Source organism: Mustela lutreola, chromosome 1, assembly GCF_030435805.1.
Source record: "Mustela lutreola isolate mMusLut2 chromosome 1, mMusLut2.pri, whole genome shotgun sequence".
Lineage (NCBI taxonomy): Eukaryota > Metazoa > Chordata > Mammalia > Carnivora > Mustelidae > Mustela > Mustela lutreola.
Genome location: NC_081290.1, coordinates 24,017,429 through 24,038,143, shown reverse-complemented (window position 1 = coordinate 24,038,143; position 20,715 = coordinate 24,017,429). Strand labels below are relative to the sequence as shown.

Below are 20,715 nucleotides of genomic sequence, written 5' to 3'. Positions count from 1 at the left end.
GCCAGGAGGTCAGCTCCCCGCCACGCAGGTCTCACCACAGAGGAGCTCACAGCACAGTACCCAGTCCCATCAGAGAGAGCAAGCACGGGTGTGCAAGACGGGAGACACCATCTCTTTGTAGCCTGATCTTGGAAGGGACATCCCGGTGCTCTTGCCAAATCCCGTTTGTTGGAGGCAGTCACGAGTTCCAGTCCACGTCCAGAAGAAGGGGATTATACAAAGGCAGCATGGCCAGGAGGTGGGGATAAGGGGAACCATCCAAGAGCCTAATTACCACAGTCACCTTCTCAGTGAGGTCACCTTCTTACTTAAAGTTGCAGCCTAGCTCTCTCTCATTTCCAACCCCCTTTGGTCTTAGGAGCATTAACAAACACTGTTTTGAGCCACTTCATTTTGCGGTGGTTTGTTCAATGGCCAAGAGCTAACGGATGCTCTCTCTTTTAAAAAAAATCTCTCTAATGTGCTTTTTCACTTATGTTTATTATCTTATTGTCTGTCTCTCTTCATTGGAAACTAAAATGTTGTTTGGGGATTTTCTGTTTTGTTTTGCTTTGCTCGCAGATATATCCCCAGCCCCAGCAGAGTGTCTGGTACATAATAGACACTCAATAAATATTCATCTAGAGAATGCTTCTGTTGTCACTGTTTTCTGCATAATACTAATCTCCTGCCTTTACTTTGTTGCAGAATTACAATAATACCTGCCTGATGAACACTGAGCATTGTTTCTATTCACATGTATGAAAAACAATCATCAATTGTGCATTTATACCACCCAGAAGCCAGTAACAGTTATGGTAAAATTATGGTAAATACAATGAAGTTTGGTCAAAAGAAATGCTTAGGAATCCATATATTGTTACAATCCCACCCTCATATATTTATCAGGTTTTATAAAAGAAATGCAGCATTTATGGGAAATTGGAATACATACATTATTTCTTCAAAATATTAAGATTAAAGCCTGTTTAGTGAAGAGGAAAGTGCTTACTCTTCAACATGAAGCCTGTATCTTTCATTCTTGTTCCTCTCCTACACTTAAAAAAAAATCAGCACTTTGAGATTTTTCTTTTTTGCTTCTTGACCTCTAGACCTATTACTCTGTGGCCTGCTATAACTATGACCATAATTTTTGACAAGTGTTTTAGATAAAATGTTTGAGGTTAAAAAAAAAACAAAAACCCACGCCAGGGAAGTGTATAATTCAATAAGTTGGAAAGCACTTAATCGATCCTCCATAATACTCCTTCAATCCTGAGCTTGTTTCTTTCAAGATATTATTTTTGAGTAATCTCTGCACCCAACGTGGGGCTCAAACTTACAACTCTGAGATCAAGAGTCACATGCTCCACTGACCAAATCGCCAGGTGCCCCCAATTCTGTGCTTATGAAATGGTGAGATTAAGTCATTTTCAGTGCAAAATATGACCCATGCTAATGATTGAAAAGGGTGGATGTTAGTTCAGTATTCCACTTCTCATTCCCACCTAATTTTGGCCAAATTGCATTTCCAATTCATCTTTCTCCCTTCCCATCTAAAATTATCTATTGGGAAAAAAAAAATAAAGCTAATAAGGAAACTGCTTGGGGAAGTGAGGGTGGATATTTGGTAGTATTTTGGAAATCAATAAAAAACAAATTTGCTATTGCCATGGGAAAAAAACCCTCAAAAAAATTAAAAACTAAAAAAAAATAAAATTATCTATTCGAGTCTCCTTCCATGATTTTGCTTTCAAGACACAGGAAAAAATTTAGATTTCAGAGCCATCATGCAATTCAGGACCACAGCAGTTGGTGAGGGGCAATGAAATAAGAATGGATTCCCTTTCTTCTCTTCCATACTCCAGGGATTAAAATTCTGGGAGTAAACTTTGTTAGTGGATAGTGCCTTCCATGAAACCAAGCTCAGAAACTTGGAGATGGAAGAGACCTCAAAATTCCTGATTTTTCTAAATAATGTATTAACCTTTATAAATTAATCTAAATCTATTTTGTTCATAATCTCAGTAACATCTTTGGTGATCTTGTATCCTCTAAGTTTATCATACAACTTTTGTCTTTTATAAAACTCTCTCTTTCATTCTTCAAAAGTTTTACTTTTCCAGAATTCCAGAACGTGTAGAGCAAATCAGTTTACTCCACCCACACTCATTGATAGTATATGCTCTAATATTTTTCCCTTCTCAGGACAACTTTTCAGGTTGTCATGTTATTAAATGTTATTATTCTTACTGTTGATTTACATGATGGGGACATGAGCTTTTAACTCAGATGAGTTTTGCTTGCATCCACTGGATTGCATCTTTATTGGGGTATGGGGATTTAGGTGCAGAAGCACCTGATAACATGAGAATATGTCAGAAATGAATACTCACCTGAGTATACCATTTGGGGCATACATGCTAATAAATTGTATTCATTAATAGGGTATAGACTTATCAAGATGAAAAGGCATTTGGGGATATGGATAGACTTTAAAACTGGTTAGTAGAGGTTCACAAGGACATAGTTACTCTTGAGCATTGTATTGCCTTACAATACTCAGGACTGCCTGTCATTTTCATGGCTTGACAAGGTCTGTCTTCATGACCATAAAATCTAAACTCTTTTATAGTGAGTGAAACAATAAAGACCTCAAGGCAAGTTCTTCTGCTCCTTGATCGAGCAACAGAACCCTGATTTGCCTAATGAAGAAGAGAGTATTTAATTAAAAGTTATGGGCCCAGTTAGAAAGCTCGCTCCTTTCTTCCTGTTGCACTTGCATAAACAGACCCTCTGAATTATAGTCAAATCATGAAGCCACATTAGTTGCTTGCATGACTTCCACAAGTTTCAGGAAACATTAAGATGCCATTGTCTAGGGGTACCTGGGTGGCTCAGTGGGTTAAAGCCTCTGCCTTAGGCTCAGGTCATGATTCCAGGGTCCTGGGATCGAGCCCCGCATTGGGCTCTCTGCTTTGCAGGGAGCCTGCTTTCTCCTCTCTCTGCCTGCCTCTCTGCCTGTTTGTGATCTTTGTCTGTTAAATAAAATCTTTTTTAAAAAAAAAAGATGCCATTGTCTAAATTTATACTTACAATAAAATTCAGATTTACATAAAACTAATTGAGAAATTAAATCTGTTGGGAGAAATGGTTCCACAAGAATCAACACTTCCGAAGTACCAAAATGTGTATTTCAAAAAAATTTATTAGAAAGTTATCTTAGTGTTGTCACAGCCTATAAAACATTCTTAGCAGTTGCATCAACAGAAAGATCTTTTCCAAAATGAAAATGATCTACATGAGATCTTGCAGTTGCCAAGAGTGACTGATGTTCCTTTCAGTCATATCTACTGAAAAACTGCATGCAATGAATTTCTTATCTATGGAAAATGCAAAATAAAATGACAGGATACATCTTGGTGAATTTGCAGACTAGTAAGCCAGAAGAATTTCATAGTCAATCAAGATAATCACATTAATGAACTATTATTATTTACTGTGTTATAATTATGGCATATTATTACATATTATTTTACAATTCTTAAATTCATGTAGTTATTCATGTGTCACATTAGTACCTTCAATTAAGTGCACTTTTCCCCCCGCATTTGCTTTTTTTTTTTTTTTTTTTTAAAGAGAGAGAGTGTGAGTGAGTGAGGAGGGAGAGGCAGAGGGAGGAGAGAACCTTAAGCAGGCTCCACACCCAGCGCAGAGCCCGACCCAGGGCTTCATTGCACGACCCTGAGATCATGACCTGAGCCAAATATCAAAAGTGGGACGCTTAACTGACTGAGCCACCCAGGCTCCATTTTCCCTGCTTTTTAAAGAGGTCCCACATTTTCATTTTGCACTGGGCCCAACGAAGTATGCAGCCACCCATGACTGCATGACAGGTGTTTGTCGTAAGCCATTCCTGAAGACAGTTCACAGCTACAAATGCTTAAAAAGTGTAGAGAAGATCACGAAATGCAAGAAAATGCATGTTCTTAATGTGTTCCATACAAAACTTAGCAGCTAGTAGACATGTAATCTATGTTAGGAGTAAAACAATGTAACAGTGTGAGCTGGAGTGCAGACTTCTGCATAAGGAAAAATCTGTTTCTGTTTGATCCAAAACAGATGTCATGAAAGAACAATTTAGGACAATTCCTCCAATGGGTTGGCATACTCATGAAAATTATGGTTTCTGCCGTCTAAAAGAATGAGTTTATCAAGGGTAAACTTCCTTTCAAATGAGGGTGAAACTCAGGTGCATTATTAAAAGTAAGCCTGTCTGACTACCCTTCTATCAGCATTCTCTGATTTCTGACTAGAGAAAGCTATTTTTCCAAAGATCTGAGAAATGGTCACCATGGCATGGGTCCCCCTTCTACTCTTGGTTTCTTCTGAAATGACTCCTTCTAGTAACTGCCTGAGAAACAGAATCACAATAGAGAGGACTAACATTTGAGAGTGAAACAACAGGGAATAGAACTTACACCAGATAAATCAAATTTGCGTCTCATAAAGCTAAAAAAGATCCACTTATTATAATTATAATTGTTTTAATTTTTGTACAACAATTGTTGTATAAAATTCATTTATTGCAAGAATTATGAAACATAGAAAAGATGCATTTTTACCCAAAACAATTTTACTTCTATCTTCTTATCTTTTAATAACATAATGGATTCTTAAGTGGTATAATTTGTACGTCAGTGCTTTTAATGGGCACATTTTAGCCCCATTTCTAATGCTTGTCTTCTTAAAATAGACTGAGAAAAGGTGCGTGTGTGCACAGAATCACAGTGAAAGGTATCATCACTGTTTAAAAATCAGGAAGAACATTGCAATACATACAAGAATCAGAAAGTGAACATGCGTAATACAAACAGGTTTATGAGATATAGATATATCTTATAAGATACATTTTATATACTTATATGTATCTTACAAGTTTTTTGCATCATGCCTCCGTTTTCAAGGCTGACTCTATCAAAGTTAACTTTGAAAGACAAAAACAAGGGAGGAAGAGCTGTCTGAGGAGTGTGTGGACAAGAGTGGCCTTCCTGAGTAAGTGGCAGCGATTAAAGACCGAAAAGCCATGGGACATTTGTTAGCCCGGGCTCCCTAACTTCCTACCCACCTCTCTCTCCTGGGCCTCTCTAAAGGGCTACTGAGTGCCAGAAACCAGGATTTTATAGTAAAAGTAATGTAATAAGTTAGAAAGGGGCAGAGAGGAAACAACACAGTGATGTGTGTGTGTACACACACACACACACACACACATGAGACCAGCTATCCGTTTCGGTAAAATCTCCCAGGAAGGGTGGGGCTTTGGGACGTTCCCTGCAGGCTTTTTGTTACCACATGGGTGTGGTTCCGGTTCTATGGAGGGTGTCTGGCTCGGGTACTTCCATACTGTAGGTCTATAAAGGACCAAGCTTCCTGCTCCAGCATGTGGAGGAAGGATAACAAACTGGCAGGCTGCCAGCCAAACCCAATGCACAGATAGGTAGTTTTTTGTTTTTTGTTTTTTTTTTGAATTTGAATTAGTGACTGTAATAGTTAATATTATGTGTCAGCTTAGCTAGGCTATGGTGCTTAATTATTTGTTCAAAACCTAGACTAGATGTGTCTGTGAAGATATTTTATAGATGTGATTAACATCTACAATCACTTTTTATTTTTTAAATTTTATTTATTTGTTTGAGAGAGAGCACGAGGAGGAGAGGGAGAAGCAGACTTCCTGCTGAGCAAGGAGCCCGACGTGGGACTCAGTCCCAGGACCCTGGGATCATGACTTGAGCCGAAGGCAGACGCTTAGCGAACTGAGCCACCCAGGAGCCCCTACAGTCATTTAAAAAAATATATCTTCTAAGTAATCTCCATACCAATATGGCGCTTGAACTCATACCTTGAAGATCAGGGGTCATGTGCCCCACCGACTGAGCCAGCCAGGCACCCCAACATCTGTGATCATTTTAAGTGAAGGAGATTTCCCTCAAGGATGTAGGTGGGTTGAGAGAAAAATATGAGGTTACCTGAAGAAGGAATTCTGCCCCAGAACTGTAATAAAAAAATATTGCCGAGTTTCCACCTACTGGCCTGACCAAAGCATTTCAGCCTCACTAGCCCCTAATCACTTGAGCCAAAGTTTTAAAATTAATTTATTTCTCTCTCTATGTACACACACACACACACACATTTGTTTTATTTCCCAACTTCCATTGCAATAACTGTGGCCATGGGGCTAGGTTCTCGCCCAGATATAAACAGATGTGCTTTCTGGCAGTTCCTTAAAAGACACTTGTGTCCTCTTCTTTCTCCAGCCAATCCTCCATCCTGCTTCCTGAAACAGGCTGCTAGGACCTGGAGGTAAAGACGCAGCAGCCTAGGCAGGATAGAGCAGAAAGCTGGGAAGAGCCCAGATCACTCATCACCGTGGAGCTCCTGAATTCTCAACTGCCTCTTGCAAGAGAAAAACATTCCAATCTAATTTACCCTAGATGCTGTTTTGGATTTTCTCTTATATTTAGTGGAGTATAATCCTAATTCAAAAGCCAGGAAATTTTGCATAAAAATTTTGCATCATTTTCCACAGGAACGTTCTCGAGTTGGTGGAGTCCACAAAGGAAGATGTTTCTGGTGGAACTGAGGCACTCCTCCACCCTTGAGATGCCACATTAGTACCAGTTCTGCAGGTCTTCCTGTGGACGGAGGGACAGGTTTCAGTGTCCACAGACACTGGCATGGGGTTCAAGCTCTGCTGTCAAGGCAAGACAGGAGGGAAACAGGGACACGGGTGCTTCCATTTCATGGCTCTGACCTATTTGCATTTTAAAGACCTTCATCTAGTCAAATAAATTTGTATTCCTCTAGTCCACATGATTTTGACCTAATACCTTACTAATACTCAGTCCTTACTTTAGTGAAAGAACATTGCTCCCACCTGATTTCCAACCAGCTCTCCACCCCGGACAGCATCACCAAACTTCTTGCATTAACTTGACAATGGAGGGATCTGGACCTGAGAGGATGTTGCCTAATCTGGGGGAGGTGCTGAGGGGATAGAGGTTGGAGTCTCAGTGGCAATCAGCTTAAATGGACGAGGCCATCATTTGGGAAGAGAAGTGTTGTGGGTTGAAGAGTTCTTGGTGAGTTAGAGATTGATTTTTATCTTTGGCTGTGAATGAACTTGAGGACACCGGGATATAAACAGAAAGTAGGATGAACTCTGTCGCTCAGAACTAGGCCAAAGACAAAGAAGGCACAGAAGACCCTTCAGAGCTGCTCAGGCCATTTGGGTGGATGTCTGAGTGCAGAATGAGACTGACCTTCAAGCATGAACGTATGACAAAATCAGAAATCTGTGCTTTTGAGCCAGACTGTGTCTATGTCTAGATCTGTCTTCATCTTTTCACTCTCACAATTTCATTAAATTAATGTTTTACTCATATCAGAGAGTGTTCTGTGGCCTGGCACTATTTTAGACCTTGGGGATACAGTGAGCAAAACAGGTAGGACTCCGGTCCTGATGGAGTTTATGTTTTGGTTGAGGAATACAGATAATAAATATAATGAGTAAATGGTCAGAAAATCAGGACAAGTCCAGAGAGTGATAAGTACTATGAAAAAGCTAAAAAGAAGGAGGAGGAGGAGGAGCAGGAGAGACAGAGTGAGTAGGGGGAGGGGAGGGAGGGGTAAACCCACTTCAGAAGGATGGGCAGGAAGGTCTCCCTTGAGGAAGTGGTATTTACCCTACATGATCAGAAGATCTGAAGAAAGAGTGAGCCAAGGAGAGTAACAACAAGTACTGGACAAAGGTCTTGAGGTGAAAACAGGCTTGGTTGGACACGGCACATGAGGTAGAGAAAGCCAAGGGATGAAGTCACACAGAAGGCAGGGGTTAGAACACAGAACTTTAATTCAGAGAGAGGGACCTTGGACTTTATTCTAAGGGCATTAGATAATTAGATAATAGAAGCCATTAGATAATGTAAAGCAGGGAAATGAAATGACTTATTTTCAATGTGAAAGCACACCAGACTGCTGGTTAGATTACAGATTGGCAAGAGTGGAAGCAGGGAGGCTGTTACTTTAGAAGTCTCTTTTCAGAGTCGGGGTGAGAATTAACACCCGCTTTGGCCAAGGTGGTTACGTCGGACTAGGAGCTAGAAGGAGGTGAACAGACTCAGGATCTACTTTCGAGCCAGAGACAACAGAACTTGCTGATGGATCGGATGTGGGCTGGAGGAAATTAGCAGACTCTAAAGGGGGTGGGGGGGTAGGGGCTGGTTTACTGAGATGGGAAGACTAGGAAAGGAACAGGTTTCTAGGGGGCAATCAAAAGACCTGTTTTGCTCTTACTTTGTTTGAAATGCCCATGAAACACCCAGATGCAGACAGCAAGCAGATAGTTCGAGAAGTGGAAGTAAAGAGGGTCATCGGAAGTCTTCCTGAATTGTCAGCCTGTTTGCAGAAATCTCGGAAAAGTCTGAGAATGGGCCTAGAAGGGCATCCCTCTTTCCTCTGGGCCAGCAAAGGTCCCCTACAAGGCCCAGATCCCTGTTATCGGAGGGGTTTGGAGTGCCCGCGGGTAGCAGTATGCTTCAGTTCACATACTGGAAGTGCGTCAGGAGTCGAGGAGGTCAAGCAAGTTGTAAATTGCTATTTGTCATTTACCTACACATCAATTTGCCAAGCGCCTTCTCTTTAATTTTGAGTGACCTGCACAGCTGACTCTTAGCATGAAGTTTCTGGGTTCTGCTTCTTTCTCATTACTCCCTGTTCTGGCTTCTCTTACCAGCCTTTACTCTCTGGACTGTTTAAAGTAAAAAGCTTTCATCCACCCCTTGGTGATTTGGGAGTGCAGAAAAGCTCTCTAAGGGAGCCCAGGAAACAGCTTGCCTCTTCATTACTTCTGAAAAGTTGAGGAGGGAAACTAAGAGTGAGATAGGTGGTTAGGTTGGAAGGAGGGACTTTAAGTCTGGTAGCCAGGTGTGCTGGGCTAATACCGAATTCCAGAATTCCGGCAGTACGGGGCTCAGAGAGATTAATTCACCCTGAGAAGAAAAAGGTGGTAGAGCTAAGCCCAGTATTCTAGCTTACTCTGGCCAAATTTACTTTATAACATCAGTGATAAAATGGTTACATCTCTGAGAGAGCCAGGAAACAGTCCTCCCCATGGGAACTTGGAGTGGGGAGAGGCATTTTCCTCTAATGGATAGTGGACATGTTTTCCATTAATTGGGCTGGTTTTATATATTTTGGTCAGTAAGTAGGGCACAATTAAATTCAACAAAGAGGCATCTAGTACAATTCTGCTACTTATTAGCTGTTAATTTTGGGAAAGTTTCTTGACCTAAGTCTCAGATTTCTCACTTGTAAATATGAGGATACTGGTACCTACCTTGTAAGGTCATTGATGTGACATATTCAGTGCCCTGCCTGGGTCAGAATAAGCACTCAATAGTGACTTATTACTACTATTATTACTGTAATGATGGCTACCAATACTCCCATGTTGGGAAATCTGCTAGGTGCTAGGGAACATAGAAGACACGATCTTATCATCTAAAAGCTCAAGACTCAGTAAGGAGGTAGGAATCAAAAAGCATTAAAAGACAGTGTTACACGTATATGGTGAGGTTTCTTCACCAGAAGGATGCCTGTCAGTGAGACTGTGGTGAGACTCCATCCATATAGGCTGGACAAAAACCAAACCAAACCAAAAAAACCATCATGAAATTGTCAAGTCTCTCACATCCTTCTTGGATAGGGGGTCAAGTAAGTAGCTCAGTGTTTGCCACAAAATGTATCAGGAAATCTATGCTTTTAGACTTTTTTTTTTTTTAAGGGAGGTAGTCAGTGGTAAGGTTATTAGAATGATGACGAAAATCCTCAGAGTAAGGGAGCCAGGGTTCTGATTAGTCCCTCAGATCAGGCAAAGAATTCATTACTTTGAAAATCTGACACCTGGGGCCTAAGCTGGCAAAGCCTAAAGTAAGTCCATGGGATCAAGGTGAGACTGGGACAGGCTGCTTGGGCTCAGATTCTGACACGGCACTGACCCTACTGGAAAGGTTCCCCATGGCGACAAGGCGTTGCCTGTTTACTTTGCTTTACTTCTGTAAACAGCTTTGCTGCCTCACCCCGGAGCCACCTCACTGGCAGCGCTAGGCCTCGGCTCCTTGTAGCTGTCATCCATTCATCCTCACTGCCTCAGCTCACTGGGAATTGGGCCAGGCGCGCTTCCTGTTAGAGAGTTCTGGAGTGTGGGTGGCCCACCCCAGAAAATAAGCCAAGTGCCTTCCAGGAATCAGGGACACATGGCCAGTTTTGCCACATTTACCCTTCTGGCTCAGACTCCCTTTCAGGTACCTCTGAAGCACAGAAAATGCTGTAGGCATGTGGGCTCCTGAGTGGCTCAGTCGCTTAAGCAGCTGCCTTCTGCTCAGATCATGATCCCAGGGTCCTGGGATTGAGCCCCACATCCGGCTCCCTGCTACATGGGAATCCTGCTTCTTCTTCTCCCTCTCCCTCTGCCTACTGCTCTGCCTGCTTGTATTCTTTTCCTCTGACAAAGAAATAAAATCTTTTCAAAAAAAGGAAAAAGACCAGGGTGCCTGGGTGGCTCAGTGGGTTAAAGCCTCTGCCTTCAGCTCAGGTCAAGATCTCAGGGTCCTGGGATCAAGCCCTGCCGCAGGCTCTCTGCTCAGTAGGGAGCCTGCTTCCTCCTCTCTCCCTCTCTGCCTGCTTGTGATCTCTGTCAAATAAATAAATAAAATCTTTAAAAAAAAGAAAAGAAAAGAAAAAGAAAATCCTGTATGCATAAAGGAGAGGGCATTGGGAGTAGGGCAGTTGGACTTCTGGGATATCTATGACTGGTCTGTGAGGGCTTGAGTATTTGCACTTTAGGGATGAATTGAAAGGCACAACATCTGTACCCCACACTGTGTAGGAGGCACCCTGGTTACTAACACACCAAGAGAAGTGTGTATGAGCTATAGCAGCATGATGCCAGGGGTAACGAATTCTGTAAGGAGGGGTGTTGGAGGAAGACTTCTTAGAGGTCGGCCTGAACAGGTTTTCGAAGAATGAGTAGGAGTTGACAGTGGTAAAATAGAGGAAGTTAATCACAGAACAGCACGCACAGAAGCTTTATTGCCTGACTACCTAAGGTGGTATCTTCGGTGAACTCAAAGTAAGTTTGCCCACTTTGCCATGTTGTTTTTGTGGATTCATTTCTTGTTCTAGTATTTAATAGGTAACTTCCATGGCTCTTTACAAAGTACAGGCTTAATGTATGTATATTTATGTTAAGTATTTAGACTTTTGCTTGACACAGCACTCTCTTAGTCAAATTTCTGATAACTAAATAGCTCAACTTTTTTTGTATAAGATGTACAAATACTTTCAAGCCCAACCAACAACTGTCTTTTCCTGTTTTCTACTCTTGTCTGCCAAAAATCCCAGACACTCAGTATCTTTTTGTTGTTGTTGTTGTTGTTGTTGTTATTTATAGAGAGGGAAGGCAGGTTGAGAGGGTAGGACTGGGGCAAAGAAAGAAGGAGAGAATCTTAAGCAGCTTGGAGCGCCACCAAGCTTGGGGCTGGGATCCCAGGCCCCCAGGATCATGACCTGAGGCACAATCAAGAGTTGGTTGCTGACACTGAGCCACCCAAACACCTAATTTCAAAAGCCAAACATGTTAGGAGACCAGTCTAAGATAGGGGCGGAATTAAAAAAAAAAAAAAAAGATCCAAAATAAAGGCTTTAAATGTTTCTGGTCTGGGGATAATTACAGGCAAACAAATATCAAAAACGAGTCTTGAGGATTTTCGCCTCTAATTTCCGAAGTCCCATTTCAGAGATTTGTTTTAAATCGCATTTGACTCTCCAACACCACCCTCCATAGATGGCCGCACGTTCAAGGCGGCACCGAGAATAGAGCGCGGCATCGGGCTAGGTGTGGCGGTCCCCACAGCGCGCGCCACGTAACCACAGCGCTCCAACTAATTCAACACCTAGGACGGGCTAAGGGAAGCGTGGGCCGGCCCGGATATTAGGGCCGAAAACTCGGGCGGGAGCAGAAGCAACCGGCCGGGCGGTCCCGGGTCGCCGGGCAGACACTTGGGAGGAAGGATACGCGTGGAGCGCGAGAAGGATGCGAGGCGAGGAACGTCACGCGGCCGGGCACCTCCCCGGAGCGCTGGGTCCAATGGGAGGAGGGCGCGAGCCGCACCTCAACCTGCCCGCGGACGTCACGACGCCGAGGAGGACGCCGGGCCAATGGGAGGCTGTCACGGGCAGGGGCGGGGCCCCGAGGAATTGGGCTGGGCCGCCGCGAGACAGTTGGCTGAGTCCTGTGGCCGCCGCGGGAGAGGGGGAGGACCGAGGCGGTCGCTGCGGACGTCGGCCTGCCCTGAGCTTCTCGCGCGTCCTTGCCACTTCCCGCATGGTGTCGGTTTCTCACTGAGCGGCGGCGGCGACGCGTGAGGGACGCACGGCGGGGGCGCTTGGGGTCGACGTTTCCCGTCGCCGGCACTTCCTCCTGCGGCGCCCGTGCGTGGCCGTCTGGGCCGGCGGGATGGCGGCGGCGGCCCGGGGGAGTGGCCGCGCATCGGCGCCGCAGCTGCTTCTGCTCCTGCTCTTCGCGCTGCCGTGGGCCCCGACCGGCGTCCGCGCCGTCCCCGACGAAGACCTTAGCCACCGGAACAAGGAGCCGCCGGCGCCTGCCCAACAGCTGCAGCCGCAGCCCGCGGCCGTGCAGGGCCCCGAGCCAGCCCGGGCCGAGGTGAGCAGGACGGGCCGGGCCGGCTGCGGAGCCGGTGCGCTGGGTACCAGGCTCGCGGCCGCGGGCAGCGCCCTGCTCGGCCCCGGCGGCCGGCGAGGGGGAGGGGAGCCCGCCGCCGCTCCTCGCGGGTGGAGACGGTGGAGGGCGCTTCTTCCCGGGTCGGGCCCGGCCTCGCCCGGCTCTTTATGGGGGAGGGGAAGGGAGCGCCCAGCCCGGCGTCCGCGGGAAGCTTCCCGCCCGGGGGCGCCGGGATGCTGCGGCCGAGGGATGGGCTTCTTGATGACCCGCGGTGTCTTCAAGAGCGGCAGATACCCGTCCCGGGTAGGAAGTTTTTAACCGAGGACGATGGGAAGCTTTTCGTGTTCCCTGAGGATAACGGGATCGGACGTTTCGGTGTTGAAGCCGCTCATCCCAGACGCTTCCCCGGATTCAGCTTTGCACGACCTGTGTGTTTTGCCCAATGTATGTGGATTATGGAGCGTGACTCTCACCTTTTTAAAAACGTGCTCTGGCTTGCAGCAGGTAGCCCTCGGGAATGCAGAGGAATAGCCAGTCAGAGTGCTGCGGCGGTGTGGGATGGCAAAACCTAAATTCCCGACCATGCCGGAACCCGGCCCTTTGGTCTTAGTAACGTCTTAATTTACGTTACTAGAATCACTGAGTCGCTTGTATGCAGACCCTCGGCGGCATTTTTAAATGCCTTCCCTGTAGCCAGAAAGCTTTCTCCCCATTTCCAGTTAGGACTCCTGAATTGAGGCCTCTGGGGTCTCTTCTCGTGGGGGAGGTTTGCGGTTCCGCCTCTCCCCCTCCGCCCAGGCAGGCTGCATTTAGCCAGACGCCGCCTAACGCATCTTTCTGAAATGGAGTTCTCTCCTACTGCTCAGAAACCCTCAGGGAGTTGCCCTCGCATACTGACTTCAGTCCATCCTCTTCTGCCGGATGTTGAGATTTCTTCCTGATTTGGCCCAAGTCAGCCTCCAGGCTTTTTGGACACCACTCCCTTGCTCATAGGCAGTACTCAAACCACTCAGCCTGGACATGTGCCACGTACTCTGTGGCCCGTCTCCCCAGCAGGGAGCCTCCCTAAAAATGCTTCCTGAGCTTGGGGCGGGCTGTCCGAACCGTCCCCACCTCTCCAGAACCAGCAGATACCTACTCGTTGAAGACGAGTAGCCCTAAAACTTGTAGTTAAAAGTGATTTCTCACTTGCCTGTCACTCCCGGGCTCAGCTGACCCGGCTAGCCATTTCCACTTATGAAATGGAACTAAAATGCTGATTCATCAAATGTATTCTTAGTGTTTATCCTTTAGGTTTGTGTCATTTAAGCTCATTATCTGTCATTAACTCAGTATTTTCAAACTAGACTACTTTTGGTTAAGTAACTTTGTGAGTGAGAGAGATTTTGAATGTAACATTCCAGGCCTTTCATCATCATAGTTTTAGTCACATAGTGATTTTTGAGATATAAATAGTGGTAGGTGTGGCTATTAATAATACCTTTTTAGGCAGCAAGGAAAAATCTAGCCTTGTAAAATAAAGACAGCAGTGTGCTATGACTGTATTTACGTGGACTTAAGGATCCTTGTCTTTAAAACTGGAGATGGGAAGGGAAGGGACAGGCACAATATAATATAATTTTTGTCTTAAATATTTGGACACACACTGGACCCTTGAACAATGGGTTTGAAGTGTATGGGTCCACTAATATGTGGGTTTTTTTCAATACAGTACTGTAAATGTATTTTCTCTTCCTTACGATTGTAACATTTTCTTTTCTCTAGCTTACTTTATTACAAGAACACAGCGTAAAATGTGTGTAACATACAAAATACGTGCTAATTGATATCAGTGTATGTTATCGATAAGCCTTTCTGTCAGCAGTAGGCTATTAGTAGTTAAGTTTTGGGGGAGCCCAAAGTTGTATGCAGATTTTCCGCTGTGTGTTGGGGGGTGGCTCAGCACCTCTAATCCTGCATTGTTCGAGGGTCAGCTGTATTCTTGGTGGTTCTTTTAAGATAGGAATTTTTTTTTTATTTTAAGATTTTATTTATTTATGTGTTAGGGAGCACAAGCAGAGGGAGTGGCAGGCTCCCCGCTGAGGAAGGAGCCCTACTCAGGGCTCATCCCAGGGATCATGACCTGAGTAGAAGGGAGACACTTAATCTGCTGAGCCACCCAGGTGCCCAAAGATAGGAATTTATTCTAAATTGTTCTATATTGTGGTAGAATCTGATTATCTTGTTTTAGTCATGTTTTCATCTAAGGTTTTGATGAGGCTCAGGTTTTTTCTCTAGGGTGCTACAGCATTTTGGAAGAGATTTTTCTTTCTAAACTAAAACATGTTTTAGTTAAACATGTTTTTAAAACATGTTTTCTAAACTACGTAATTTAAGGATCCTTTGGTTTTTTGTCCTATTATAAATAAGATATGGTCAGACTTCAATTTAATAACTATATAGGCAAGGGCTGATTGTTGCTGGGTCTCTGGAAGTTTCAACCAATTTGCTTTGCAGCTACATCCAGTAGCTTTTAAAAGGGTAGGTTATTTAAATTTACTTTTTTTCATGCTGCTGTGTGAGAGTGGACTTCTGAAAATGGGTGGAGGAGAATCAATCCTTCACTGGTAGACATTCACATGTAGGATGTGTTATGAAAATGTTATACCTCAGGATACTTTGAAGCAAGATAACTGAACTTCTGACAGGGCTTTCTACATTGTGTCCCCCCCTCCCCCCAATCAGCTAAAAAAGTTGGGGCTTCACTCTCTACTGACAGTTACAAATAAACCCCAGTTTACAAACTCATGGGAAGAGCAGTTGTTGGTCACTTGGATCCTTTTCATTTATGCAGTTTTTGCTTCTAGTGATTTACTTAGTTGTTCTTTCTTTTCTTTTCTTTTCTTTTCTTTTCTTTCTTTCTTTCTTTCTTTCTTTCTTTCTTTCTTTCTTCTTTCTTTCTTTCTCTCTCTCTCTCTTTCCCTGGGCAGAGCATGTAATCCAAGAAGCCTTAGGTCCATTTAGTTGAGGGAGATCAGACAGATTTTATAAGGCAGTTTACAGTTAGCTGCGTATTCTGGATGTCCACAGAACCGCTCTGGTTGCATAGCACAGTTGATAAAGCCACAAAAGCCTATTACCTCACCCAGTACAAATTCTTGTTACTGTATTTCTGCTTTACTGTTTCTTGACATTTCTTTTATTTATTATCTTTGAACTGTGAGAAGGTCTTCTGTGCAATATTTTATTTATTTATTTATTTAATATTTGTATTGATATATAATATATTATTTGTCCCAGGGGTACAGGTATGTGAATCATCAGGCTTACACACTTCATAGCACATACCCTCCCAATGTCCATAACCCAGCCACCCTCTCCCCAACCCCCAACACCCAGCAACCCTGTTTGTTTTGTGAGATTAAGAGTATCTTGTGGTTTGTCTCCCTCCTGATCCCATCTTGTTTCATTATTTCCTTCCCTGCCCCCCACAACTCCCCACCTTGCTTCTCAAATTCCTCATATCAGAGAGATCATATGATGTTTGTCTTTCTCTGATTGACTTATTTTGCTCAGCCTAATACCCTCTAGTTTCATCCATGTCATTGCAAATGGCAAGATTTCATTCCTTTTGATGGCTGCATAGTATTCCATTGTGTATATATACCACATCTTCTCTATCCATTCATCTGTTGATGGACATCTAGGTTCTTTCCATAGTTTGGCTATTGTGGACATTGCTACTGTAAGCATTCGGGCGCCTGTGCCCCTTCAGATCACTACCTGTGTGGTAATTTTATAAACATCTTTCCATTTTCATGAGGTTGCACTCATGCTCCATCCCGCCCAACCCCAACTGCTCAGTTCTAGCCTCTTTATAGCAAAGATAGAGGCTGTCAGGTGACTCTTGTCTTACTCATGATTGCTCTGTCAAAATGAAGTGATCATTATGTTACAGATTTTGTTTGGTGGTATTCTACTGTCAAAGCAATTAAAAAAAATCAGTGAAGCTAAATACATTTAATACATTTCAAATCTCACTTTATAAATACATTATAAAATTAACAAAAATAAGGTTTAACTCATTAAAATGCATTTACAAAAATCTATTAAATACATAGTATTCTAATATGAATTAACAAGTAACATAAAAAATAACATCAGGGATGCCTGGGTGGCTCAGTTGGTTAAGCAGCTGCCTTCGGCTCAGGTCATGATCCCAGCGTCCTGGGATCGAGTCCCACATCGGGCTCCTTGCTCAGCAGGGAGCCTGCTTCTCCCTCTGCCTCTGCCTGCCATTCTGTCTGCCTGTGCTTGCTCTCTCCCCCTCTCTCTCTCTGATAAATAAATAAAATTTTAAAAAAATAAAAATAAAAATAGTAGTATCATTACCTTGTATTGCTTTAAAAAAAAAAAAATCAAACCTAACCATTCACAGATAAAAAGACATTCTCGTGAAATTTATAATAAAACACAATTTTATCTTTAAATACAATCTCTTATTTTTTATATTTGCTTATTAATTAAAAACTTTTTATTTAGGGAGAGAGCATATATGAACAGGAGAAGCGGCAGAGGGAGAGGGAGCATCTCAAGCCGACTCCCTGCTGAAACTGGAGCCCGGGTCACAGGATACAGGGCTACATCTCAGGACCCTGTGGTCACCACCTGAGCTGAAATCAAGAGTCTTGATGCTTCACTGACTGCGCCACCCAGGCACCTGTACAAGTCTTTTATTTTTATTTTTATTTTTTTAAGATTATTTATTTATTTATTTATTTAATTGATAGAGAGCACAAGTAGTCAGAGAGGCAGGCAGAGAGAGGAGGAAGCAGACTCTCTGCTGAGCAGAGAGCCTGATGTGGGGCTCGATCCCAGGACCCTGGGATCATGACCTGAGCCAAAGGCAAAGGCCTCAACCCACTAAGCCACCTAGGCGCCCCTGTACAAGTCTTTTAAAACCAGGTTTTTCCATGGTGTCTTATTTAAGTTGCACATGTATTTTTGTGCACATTTTCCATCTTGTGGGAAAGGCATTTCTGACTTGATATGGTAAAGTAACAGTGAGGAGACCGTTCTCAGCCAATTCTAAACATTTTCCTCTAGACCCCTTTATCTCCAGATTTCATCTCTTATATGATGACGTTTGTCGATTGGCTTTCTTGCTGTTTTCTTGCAGGGAGACCAGTCCTTGTTTCATAGGCATGGGCAGCCTCATGGAGGTGCCCCTGGGGTCCCCAGGCTGCTTTCTTTCAGGTCACTGCCGCCGGTGTGCACATCTGAACTCTAGGACTCAAGTAGGAGCTATTGTTTGCCTTGTCGGCATGTTCATCCTTCTCTTGAAGATCAAGAGAAGGAACACTTTCTAAAGGAAGAACTTAGCTGCCCCCCCCCCCAGCTCCATCTTTCAGTTTGGAACTAATTTTAATTGAGTATGAGTCTTATTCAGCAATTTTTTTTTTTTTGCATCTCAAGATATAAAACATTTGCATCTGACCCCCAAATTCAAATACTGAAATGGTGGTATCTGAACGAAGGCAGACACTGGTGTTTCACCACTGACTGGTCTTCCAGTGTAACTGGATAGTGGATCCCAGAGTTACAGTCCCTGCCTGTGAGCGGCCTGGAGCATCTCCACTTCCTGCCTGTTTCCGTGTGTGGGGCCAGACTGCCATCCTTCCCGCGCCTCTTCTCCGTGTCCCTGTGCCTGTTCTCTTCTGACCTCTGCTACTCGCCCTCCTCACGGTCTTTATTCTCTCCCTTTGGTCGGCTCCTTTCTGTCTGCTGACACCAGCCCATAGTCTTCTCCTTTTTGGAGAAGGGGAGAAAAAGACCAATAACTTAACTACTTGACTGTGTTTGTTTATATTCTTCAGTTTTAGAAATCAGATTTTTTGGAAAGGTTTTATTTAATTATTTGTCAGAGAGAGAGGGAGAAGCAGGCTCCCCACTGAGCAGGGAGCCTGATGCGGGACTCGATCCCAGGACCGTGGGATCATGACCTGAACCAAAGGCACATGCTTAACCTACAGAGCCACCCAGGTGCCCTTTGACCATATTTCTCACTGGGGATTGATTAGGGAATTAACTGCTCTTTTGCCTCAGTCTAGTCTTCCTTATTGGCTTCGGTCTTTGTTTTTTCACTGAAATTTGGTTTTGAAGGGTACCTAGACCTCCCTACTTGCTATATTCTGGGGTCCTTTTCAGCTCTCATTTCACACTGTTCACCCTCCTCTTTAAGAGCCTTTACCCCATCTTGGCCGGATGTCCTTGAGTCTTAGTAAGTTTCAGTCTCTCCTCTTACATTATGTTGAGATAACAGTGCTCAGGTTTTGTTTTTGTTTTTGTTTTTAAATTAATTGATTAATTTACTTGTCAGAGAGAGAGGGAGAGAGAGCGAGCACAGGCAGACAGGCAGGCAGAGGCAGAGGGAGAAGCAGGCTCCCCGTCGCGGAGCAAGGAGCCCGATGTGTGACTCGATCCCGGGACACTGGGATCATGACCTGAGCCGAAGGCAGCTGCTTAACCAACTGAGCCACCCAGGCGTCCCAGTGCTCAGTGTTTTGAGAAGCTGGTTAAACAGCATATATTAAAATACTTGGCATCTAGTTAGTAGCTGAGCGAGTGGTGCCTGCCCCTAACTTGACCATCTGTGATGCTCTCCTGCCTGGCCCTCTGATTGTTTAAGACAGTTGTAGTGTTGTTGCTGTCCCCCCCCCGCCCCCGCCCCGCCTCCCCTGCTCTGCCCCCTCCCCCAGGTAAAGACTTTCTCTAAGGCTCATTTTTTCAACTTAATCTAGTTTCCCTTCCCCTTGGAAATCCCATCTACTCGCAGAGCCCTAACTGATGAGTGCAGGCTGTCAGCAAGCAGACGCACACTTCGAGACTGGGCTGGACTCCGCTCAGATGTCCCAGTTCTGGTGGCCTCTTGGAAGCCTTCATTTGAAATGCTTTTTACTGCCTCCCGGTGAACATATCTGAAACTAAACCTTATTATTTTCCCACTTGCCCACACACTTTGTAGGAATATAAATATTCTTCCTAGTACAACCAGCAGAAAACCTTACCATCGTCTTTGATCCATTCCCCCCACAACCCCCGGCCCACCACCACCACTTTTTAAAGTTCTCTTGATGTTTTCCCTTTCCATCATGTGCAGAATTGTTCTTTCTCTGAAGTGTCTTCAACATTGGTCTTATGCGGCTGATCTCATTCACTGGTCCAGTGGCTGCCAGCCTTCTCTGCTTTCTGCCCTGATCTACTAGCCACAGTGCCTTGATCGCATTTGTGGCTTCTGCTCAGACTTTTCAGGGCTTCTTGCTGGTCAGAACAAACAGGAGTTTCAGTCTCGGCTCAGTTTATCTTTCTCGTCTTACCCCAGCCATGCATCTGATGGGTTTACTCCCTTTTCCCAGAACATGCCTGTAATCTTTCCAGTTGTCAGTCCTCGCAGTGAGGTAAGGGCATGTGCCCCGGTGTATTTTGAAGTTGGAGCAGCTGGTCCCGAATCCTGCTGAGGCTTCAGGGAGGCTGACAAAATGAGAGCCCACTTCCAGCGTTGGTCAAAGGTTGCCCCACAGGTGTAGCTCCTCCAGACTGCCAGGCAGTGAAGGGGTGCAGAGCCCCTGCTTTCTGGTTGAACCTGCCTGAAACCCATGAATAGCCTTTGAAGAATTGGTTCTCCATAAGCAGAGCGAGAGATTGGGTCGAGAGATTTTTGAAGCAATACACAGCAGGTGTAGTCATGTGTATGGAAAACACCAAAAAAACCCCACAAGTACAAAGAACATAGAGTGAAACAGTATGTCTCCTCCTCCTCTTGTATTCTAGTTTGAGGAGTCAGCTGACTATGTTTTACCACTGACTCCTAGGTTGTTTTTTGTTTTTGTTTGTTTTTTAAGATTTTATTTTTTTATTTATTTAACAGAGAGATCACAAGTAGGCAGAGAGGCAGGCAG

General features: G+C 44.2%; 1 protein-coding gene across 1 annotated transcript in view; it reads left to right on the top strand.

Annotated features, from left to right (window-relative positions):
- Window positions 1-12,301: 12,301 nt before the first annotated feature.
- Window positions 12,302-20,715, top strand: part of TMEM165 (transmembrane protein 165) — a 31,548-nt gene continuing 23,134 nt past the window's right edge. The window contains exon 1 of the mRNA XM_059161067.1: window positions 12,302-12,760. Coding sequence (XP_059017050.1) covers window positions 12,554-12,760 — 207 coding nt within the window. The 5' untranslated portion in view covers window positions 12,302-12,553. The remainder of the gene's footprint in view (window positions 12,761-20,715) is intronic.